Source organism: Bombina bombina, chromosome 5 (assembly GCF_027579735.1).
Source record: "Bombina bombina isolate aBomBom1 chromosome 5, aBomBom1.pri, whole genome shotgun sequence".
Classification (NCBI taxonomy): Eukaryota; Metazoa; Chordata; class Amphibia; order Anura; family Bombinatoridae; genus Bombina; species Bombina bombina.
Window position 1 is genome coordinate 252,167,785 of NC_069503.1, and position 10,191 is coordinate 252,177,975.

The 10,191-nt window shown below is 33.1% G+C and overlaps 1 protein-coding gene across 1 annotated transcript in view; it reads right to left on the reverse strand.

Annotated features, from left to right (window-relative positions):
* The window catches only part of MSRB2 (methionine sulfoxide reductase B2), a 37,208-nt gene that overhangs the window by 1,799 nt on the left and 25,218 nt on the right, over positions 1–10,191 (reverse strand). The window contains exons 2-4 of the mRNA XM_053712967.1: positions 6,586–6,692; positions 2,488–2,564; positions 652–799 (exon numbers count right to left, since the gene is read on the reverse strand). Coding sequence (XP_053568942.1) covers positions 652–799; positions 2,488–2,564; positions 6,586–6,692 — 332 coding nt within the window. The remainder of the gene's footprint in view (positions 1–651; positions 800–2,487; positions 2,565–6,585; positions 6,693–10,191) is intronic.

The window sequence follows — 10,191 nt, forward strand, 5'->3', positions numbered from 1 at the left end:
GTGGTGTTCATACAAGTGTGAAGAAGTCTGCACTATAGACTCTGTGGAAATGATTGTAAATTAATAACCTCTTAACAATATTTTATATTTCTAGCCCTGCAACGTTCAGAAAGAACTCATAGCTACAATGGACGTACACAGATTAAAGCACTTTGCACATTTGCAGTCTCTTTTATGTGACAAGAGGCCGCCAGAAGCGTGTGTCCTTTGAGAATAGCAGCTTGAGCCATACAGCTTCTGATCGGCTGTATGGTCCACAGCCTATTTGAAAATAAAATTACAAAAAAACTGTGTGGCATCACTATAGCTTGTAAAAATAAATCTATTTTATATTTCATATGCAAAACAGACACGGCATAAATACACTTTAGTAACGAGAACAGAAGTGATGCAAAATGTCCATGTCTAGTTAAATGTGCAGCTGCAATGTCAGGGAGAGACAATATAGGCAGAAGAGTACGAATATTTATTCTCCTGGTGAGGACAAACTCGGCATGCGCCTGGATACATTCCCGGAATCCTGGAAGTCTTGGCATGTTTAAAGGAATATAATTAGGCCTAATTTTAATTTACAAATACATTTCTCTTTTTAACTAGAATGTTTTTTTTCTTTTTCTTTCCTGTAAGTACCTAAGAGCAAATACTATGTACCTCTTTGCAGATGACTTCAGTTCCTGTACACCCTAGAGAGTTGTCTGGACGTCTCAGAATGTTAGCGCCACACTCATCTGTCTCTTGCGCACCATGTGCTTCAGAAAACGAAGGCCATCCTGTCCCAGAATTGTATTTTTTTTCTGAGCTAATTAGAAGAATAAAAGTTGAAATAATCTTTTACCAATGAGGAAACTGAACATTATACAACTACTTTTTTATTTGGCAGATAGAATCAAAAGACCAAGTGTGTCCACAAATTCCTAAACCTACTGCCTTCCAAATTGAGATCATGACCCCTTATTTTGGTTTAAAAAAGCTTTCTGCCTCTGCTTTATTATTAAATCCCTTAAAGGGACAGTCCTATCAAAATTATACTTTCATGATTCAGATAGGGCATGTAATTTTAAACAACTTTACAATTTACTTTTTTCATCAAATTTGCTTTGTTCTCTTGGTATTCTTAGTTAAAAGCTAAACCTAGTTAGGCTCATATGTTAATTTCTAAACCCTTGAAAGCCAACTCTCATCTAAATGCATTTGACAGTTTTTCACAGCTAGAGGGCGTTCGTTCATGTGTGCCATATAGATAACATTGTGCTCACACCCGTCGAGTTACTTATGAGAGGGCACTGATTGGCTAAAATGCATATCTGTCAAAAGACCTGAATTGAGGGGGCAGTCTGCAGAGGCTTAGATACAAGGTATTCACAAAAGTATATAAATATAACGGTGTTGGTTATGCAAAACTGGGGAATGGGTAATAAAAGGGACTATCCATGTTTTTAAACAATAAAAATTCTGAAGTAGACTGTCCCTTTAATATACATGAAGGTCATATCAAATTTCTCTCCCTTCTTTCCTAAGCTACAAAGTGATGGTATATGTTAGTGTTTTGAAACAATAGTCTGTATCTATGAACTAAAACACTTTTATTTTGTTAATTATTCTACTAAATAATAATAATAATAATAATAATAATGTGTCTGCAGAAAGAACATGCCTCTTCTTTTCAGAAAAATGTTTTATAAAATAAACATTTGGAGTTCAGAAATATACCTTAAAAAGACATAAACCCAAAAATGATTCAGATGGAAGAGAGCAAAGCTCTTTTGGGAGCTAGGTGAAGACATTGGGTGAGCCAATGACAAGCAGCTATCTCACAGTAGTGCCAGAGCCTACATATGTATGCTTTTCAACAATGAACACCAACAGAATAAAGCAAATTAGATAAGAGGAGTAAATTGAAAAGTTTTGTAACATGGCATCATCTGTATCATAAAAGTTTAATTTTAACTTTACTGTCCCTGTAATGCCATTGTCCCCCTGAAAATCTGTCCTGTGAGGGCCATGCATGACTATTCCTGCTCAGAGAGCTGGCAGTGGTGTCTATTGCTTCTATGAAGATGTATTATAAGCTACTGCTGACTCTGTGAGGGATGGTGTTTGAATACTGGTGCGCAAGCCCTGCCAGCATATGTGCGTATGCCGTAGAAAAACAGTAATAATGTTTACTAGAAGCATTTTTGATAATGGAAGTATATTGCAAAAATAGATCTATTTCAAAGTGAAATGCACCCAGGCAGATTTCAATGTTTACCTTTCTATCCATTTTATGGCAAATGTTATGTCATGAGTGATGTCCTTTTAAGTAAAAAAAGACCTGATCCCTAATAATTTAGTTGCTTGACATCACATCAAATACCACACATCCTTTCCTTGTTTTTTGCTTAAAAAAATAAATATAGTGATGTCTTTTTTCTTTAACAACCAATATAATTAATATAAAAGTAGTTTTAAAACCAGCAGGTAAAATACTAAAATCAGTGTTTTTACCTGAACAGCGGGGCATTACAGCACACGCAGTGATACATCCCTCGCTCTGTGTTGTTCAGATAGATTCCGCTGAAAGGCTAAGGACAAACATGATGTTAGCACCATATAAAAGAAAGGGCAAGATTTATTATATCAAAGTAATACGAGTTTTTATATAAAAAGATTACAATATTGTTGTTAAAAGCACAGTGACTTTCATACTCTTGTAGGTAATTACAGAGAAAATATAGAAAAGCTTCTTTAAAAAGGGACATAAAACCCAACATTTTTCTTTCACAATTCAGATAGAACATATACTTTTAAACAACTTTCCAATTTACTTTTATCATAATTTTTTTTTTCATTTTCTTGTTATCCTGTTTTTAAAATTGTATTCTCTATAGGAATCACAAAATATATTTTTGGGGTTTCATGTCCATTTAAAACAGTTGCAAGATGCAAACTCACTAAGGCCCTGATGATCTAAAGCTCTCTATTCAGGTGAGATGATCCTCCAGAACTATGAGATCCCTAATGAAATTCTTAAGGCAGATTTTGCTTTACTTCTCTAAGCGGCGTTCCCTGCATTTCTGTATGTAGGAGAGACAAGCTCAGTGCAATATAGCACTGCATGACATGAAAGTTCTGCTGCATTTACACTCTGTGCTTTGTATTTTATATCACTTAACACTTTAGATCACATTTGAACTTTTGCACATTCTATTTTCATCTCTTTTAAATTTTCTTCTTTTAAAATAAAACTGAAAAACTGACAGCTTCAGTTTCCCAGAGAGCTTCATTACTATCTATGGGCCCTAAAATAAGGGTGGAACCTGGAAGTCCCAGAGAGATGAGAGATGCCTTCCATAGAAAGTAATAAAGCTCTTTGGAATACAGAATCATAGAGTAGTAGAAGGTAACTGGAAAACACCCAAGGCTGATATAAATGCTCAGTTTCAATGCGTTGCAGTGCTTTGTATATGCTTTTATTTGACTGTGTGATTGTTCTTTTATTAACGTTTTACATTCTTCCATATATATATATATATATATTTGATTATAGTATTGGTTCAATACTAAGATCCAGTTGCCCGCTGTTACCTCAAGTTCCTGTGGAGATCAATCTGTATCCGGAGACTGGCGCCATAACTGCGAGATTCGTTGAAGCGTCCTGGACTGTGGTTTCCCATGGTTCTCAAAGTGAGCTTGCTGAACATCTCAGAGGTTTAAGCATGCTAACACTCACCTTTTTGGTGATCACTAACACAAGTTAACACGATATGTGGCGCCCCCCTGTGTTTGTATCTTTTTCACTACAATTTAACTAGCTTTTTGCCTATAGTTTAGTATATATTACTTTTCTGTTAAATAAGTGTTTCGTGAATTTTAAGCAAACTTCACATGCATACAGCTAGCAAGATAAATCAGTTAGAACAGCTTGTTTAAAATGCTTACAGTATTTCACAAGACTTGTGAGAGAGCTTCATGCATACTGTGGGTACTGCCCTGTTCAGCTCAGGAAACTCCTCTGTCCATTCCACTTTCTAAAGCTGTGTATTATTTTACAATAGAGGAAATACCAAGTGCAATGTAAGTTGTAAAACATACAAAGAAATATACAAAGTATGATCTTAATTTGTTAAAGCTACACAGACATTTTTAAAACATTATCAGAATATGTAAAATCACTGCTGGATCTAACACTAAATGTATTAAAATAGAAAATTGCAAAGTTTGGATATAATAATACTGAAAGGACCCAATCTGAAGTGTAAAGTAATATAAAATACAATGCACAAAGTATAACAAAACTCTCATATCATGCACTGAGCTTGTCTCTCTTTCAGGCACAGAAATGAGAGAGATCTTGCAGTACTGGAAAGTTCTGCCCTTTTTCTTTAAACATTCAGTGAGTTTGACCCCTGTGAAGTCTGCACTACAATTTCTCTGCAAGGGTTCAGTGCAGTCAGTGACATCACAATGAGGGGCAGACTCTGTAGGAGGATTGGTGTTCCTGCGAAGCAAGAGTTACACTAACAGTCTATTGTCATCCTCTCTCTGGATTAATTATTTTGAACTATTTAACATTTATATAAATTGACATGTGACAAGATATCCTGACCTGTATTTTAAGATATTATTGTTTTACAATATTTTTAATAAATATTGCTGTTTATCATTGGAGCATTCCTGCAAAGTTTTGGCTTTACCTGGTAGCCTATACTGGGTCTGAGTATGAATTAGAGATACACCCAGAATGATAGGATATACAGTATCACACTATTATGTCTGCTTTTTTCTTTGAGGTGTGGCCACATTAAAAAAGTAAAAAAAAAAAACGTACAACTAACTGCGGAAAGCTGAGCCTGACAGCTTGAACTTCAGGGCTGCTCATTTTACTTGAGTTTTTGGTGGCTTAAGTCTGTGTGAGTACACATACTGACTATAATGCTATATTTTAATTTATTTATGTTACATTATTGCACTATTGTATTTTTCTCTTTTTTTTGAGATTGTAACATCACTGAGATCATAGAGAATCAAGAAATATCACATATCCTTTTATCATATTTATTTTGTATAAAGATGGTATTTATTTTGTATAAAGATGGTATTTATTTTGTATAAAGATGGTATTTATTTTGTATAAAGATGGTATTTATTTTGTATAAAGATGGTATTTATTTTGTATAAAGATGGTATTTATTTTGTATAAAGATGGTATTTATTTTGTATTAAGATGGTAATTATTTTGTATAAAGATGGTATTTATTTTGTATAAAGATGGTATTTATTTTGTATAATGGTATTTATTTTGTATAAAGATGGTATTTATTTTGTATAAAGATGGTATTTATTTTGTATAATGGTATTTATTTTGTATAAAGATGGTATTTATTTTGTATAATGGTATTTATTTTGTATAAAGATGGTATTTATTTTGTATTAAGATGGTATTTATTTTGTATAAAGATGGTATTTATTTTGTATAAAGATGGTATTTATTTTGTATAATGGTATTTATTTTGTATAAAGATGGTATTTATTTTGTATAATGGTATTTATTTTGTATAAAGATGGTATTTATTTTGTATTAAGATGGTATTTATTTTGTATAAAGATGGTATTTATTTTGTATTAAGATGGTATTTATTTTGTATAAAGATGGTATTTATTTTGTATAAAGATGGTATTTATTTTGTATAAAGATGGTATTTATTTTGTATAATGGTATTTATTTTGTATAAAGATGGTATTTATTTTGTATAATGGTATTTATTTTGTATAAAGATGGTATTTATTTTGTATAAAGATGGTATTTATTTTGTATAAAGATGGTATTTATTTTGTATAATGGTATTTATTTTGTATAAAGATGGTATTTATTTTGTATAAAGATGGTATTTATTTTGTATAATGGTATTTATTTTGTATAAAGATGGTATTTATTTTGTATAAAGATGGTATTTATTTTGTATAATGGTATTTATTTTGTATAAAGATGGTATTTATTTTGTATAAAGATGGTATTTATTTTGTATAATGGTATTTATTTTGTATAAAGATGGTATTTATTTTGTATTAAGATGATATAGTAACACAACCTGTTCCAATACTACTTTTTTTTTTTTAAAAGGTTTGTAAGTAATGAGCAATAGTTGGGACAACTGTAGGAATTGTTAGCATCAACATGCAAGGCTCAATTTCCTTCCATTGCTGCAGAACAATATAAATACCGATTACTTGCTCCCTGATAAAGGTTGGTATTTATAACTCTAAAATGTGCATTAGTTTTTGGTAACCTAAACTTTTTCTTTAACCTCTGGCAGTTTGCCGATTACCTTTGTAACATTTAAAGTTACTCACTGAAAAAATTGAGGTATTTGAATCTAAAACATTTGATCAGTAGTGTATAATGATTAGTTATTATGGAAAAACTGGATACAAAAATATCCTTTTTAACTCTTTAAATAATTTTATACCTTAGATGTATTATTGCATTATGCTTGTGACAGACCATGCAAACCTAATGGTGCCTGAAATATCTACATATAAGTCAACAATATAATTATGTACATTTTTTGAATTGAAACATTTTTTCAGTGCCACGCTGCTTACCAGTTCAGTCCCCTTTTCCCTAGTCACGTAGAACTGCTCAGGGGTAAGCTTCTTTTGCCAATCAGTGACCATAGTAGATTCATCATATCTTGTAAGCGACCCTAAATCTTAAAATAAAAACAAAAATGTAAGCACACAGTTTTACAGGTGGTTTGTCTATTTTTACCGTTTTCAGGTGGTTCATCTAACGTCACTGTTTGCAGGTAGTTTGTCTAACTTTACACTTATCACACAATCTTGCTCCATTCTGAGAACAGCAATTATACTGGCAATATAATGTTAATATGAGAAGGTCTATTTAACTGTAATCAACCAAGAAACTAATTATTTAAAGGTATTTGAAAACCAAAAAATATATTTTGTGATTCAGACAGAGCATACCATTTTTAAAAAGTTACCAATTTACTTTACAAGCATATGTCCCAGCTTTTCAACTAAAGATACCAAGAGAACTAATACCAATTGACCATTAAATTGAACAAGAAAGTTGTTTAAAATTGTATGCTCTATCGGAATCACGAAAGGACATTTTTGGAATTCATATCCCTTTAAAGGGACACTGAACCTAATTTTTTTATTTCGTGATTCAGATAGAGCATGCAATTTTAAGCAACTTTCTAATTTGCTCCTATTATCAATTGTTCTTCGTTCTCTTGCTATCTGTATTTGAAAAGGAAGGCATCTGAGCTTTTTTCTTTGTTCAGAACTCTGCACAGCACTTTTTTATTGGTGGATGAATTTATCCACCAATCAGCAAGGACAACCCAGGTTGTTCACCAAAAATGGGCCGGCATCTAAACTTACATTCTTGCATTTCAAATAAAGATACCAAGAGAATAAAGAAAATTTGATAAAAGGAGTAAATTAGAAAGTTGCTTAAAATATCATGTTCTATCTGAATCACAAAAGAAAAAAATTGGGTTCAGTGTCCCTTTAAGTGCAAGAAGCACTTTATCAGTAGCCTGCACAGAGTGGGGTGGGTCAATCACAGATGGTACGGCCACTCATTATGCTGGTTGGCTAGTGCCCCTCTTGGCCCCCCATGGCTACGCCACTAAAAGGATGAAATCAGAAGAGAGCAGAGAAAGTGAGACCTCAAAATTATATGAAATGTTTCATTGTACATATTATTTATTTTTATTATTGGTTAAAGGGTCATCAATGTGCAAAGAGAAAATGCACTAATATGTATTTTATTATTGCACTATTACTTGCAACGGGTTTAAACATAAAGTTTAAAGGGACAGGATACCCAAATGTTGAAACACTTGAAAGTGATGCAGCATAGCTGTAAAAAGCCGACTAGAAAATATTACCTGCACATCTCTATGTAAAAAGAAAGATATTTTACCTCAAAATGTCCCTAAGTATTCAAATCCCATTGTAAAGCACTTCAAGCAGCAAATCAGTATGTCTGTCCCGGGACAGGCAAGGGAGCATGTTATTTCCCTATTCAGCCTAAGGAAGTTTACAATAAAATCTTGTGAGATCACAGTAAAAGAGTTCATGAGCTCAGCACTGCTGCAGCTGATTGGTTGCTGTTCATTTCTTCCTCTTTTTTTTTTTACCTGCAGTTGGGCAGTAACTGAAAGATAACTTTTTACAAAGCACTTACTCTGGTGAGCTTGTGAGGTAAAATAAGAGATGTTTAGGTGATATTTTCCTGTCAGCTTTTTACAGTTATGCTGCATCACGTTCAAGTGATTTAGCATATGAGTATTATGTCCCTTTTATCAACTCCCACAGCAGCAATGCAGAACTGAAGTTAGCCTGAACACAATCTGGTGAGACAATGACAAGAGACATATGTGTATAGCCATCAGTCACCAGGGCATTTCATTACTTCCTTCCACAAATCCCCAGTGCCATATATCTTTCAGGGTTTTTTTCATTTTTCCCCATTTCATTAACAGAAAGAAAGAAGGCTTTGTCCTCATTTCACGGACTGCTATCTTTTTCTCCATGCTGCTTTGCCATTACCTTTGCTTAGTCTCTTCTGTTAAATACTCCATACTATTATATTCGCATGTGACAGGGTCTGTCTATATTTCTTATAAACTACCATTTGCCTTTACAGCATATGCCGCTTCTCTGGAGGATATGACAGTCTGTTTTTTTTTTCACATGCTTCACATGATTTATCCTGGACTACTTTTCTGGAAAGCCAATTTGGATTTATTTTCTCTTTTACATTTTCAAACATGTTCTGTACAGCTGCATCTAAAATTGCATTTTTGAAATGTTACCGTTGTCCCTGCGCTCAGTCAAACAATCTGTGCCCTTTAAAAAGAATTGCTAAGGTATTTACTCATGTAAGAAACCATATGGTTAATACAATGTAGCTTGGACCCTAAGCTCTCACCCACAGACAAATATGGTACTCTACATATGAGTATTAAATGTAGCATAGGGGTAAATTTATTAATCTGCATTAGTAGTTTTGTGGCTTTATGGGAGCAATACCCCTTTATGGGAGCAGTCCCCCCGACACTTGTTCATTTTGGATGATTGACACACCCTAGGTGCGAACCTGTCTGCCTACAATCATGATATATTCTGCCCATTGTTCCTTTTTGTACTAGTGATTCCCCTTGCAAAGATTGATAGAACATTCCTATTTCTAGCCGATCTAGCAAAAATGTATAAACTTCCCCTCTGTATAGTCTTACAATTTAGTTAGTTAGTTCGTCCACTAATAAACTGTGTTATCCGTGTACTCGGAGGACTATATACATCCCCCTATTCTAAACAAATACCATTCTCTCGTTTATACATCACCCAGATTACTTTTACAATATAACTGGTTCTAATGATCATCTTTATATATTTTATTTCAGATAAAGAACAACTGATCATAATTTGTATTTAATTTCCTATTTTTTTTATTATTTTTTTAAATTGAATGTAATAGGGCTGCAACTAACGATTATTTTTATGATTGATTAATCGGATGATAATTTTTTCGATTAATCGGTTAAAAAAATAAAAAAATTTCCTGTATTGAAATAAAATCCACACACTGAGTGTATAAACTTCAGACTAAAACTTTACATTAACACAACTGTTTGTCCAATTTTTAAGCAGCAGAGCACCTTTTTATAATTAAGCAAAATAACCACAAACTTTTTTAAAAGAGGTAGAACTAGAAAGAGGTAGACTTTCACTGTTTATAACATTCTGTTATTCACTCTATCAGAAACTTTGCATTGAAATGCAAAAATGTCAGCATGTCCTCATGCTCCTGGCTGAGACTGGCTCGCTTTTTGCAAGCTATTTAGCCTGCAGCGGAGAAGAGACGCTTAGATGGTGTTGAGGTGCCTGAGATACATAAGTAGGGTTTTGACAATTTTACTAAGGTGGGATATTTATCTTTGTTAACTCTCCACCAATGCAAAGTGTTTTCCTCCTTGGCAAGGGGCCTTTTAAAGTAAGCATGGACTTAATTCTAACATAAAAATATCTTAAAATTCTATATGCAATGGTAAATAACCAGCTATAAGGAAAAAAATATCTAGTCCGCTCTTAAAATCAGAAATTAGTGTAGATGAGAAGCACCAGCATACAGGATACATTTAAAAGGCTTTTAATCAGAGTTCAGTAAACATC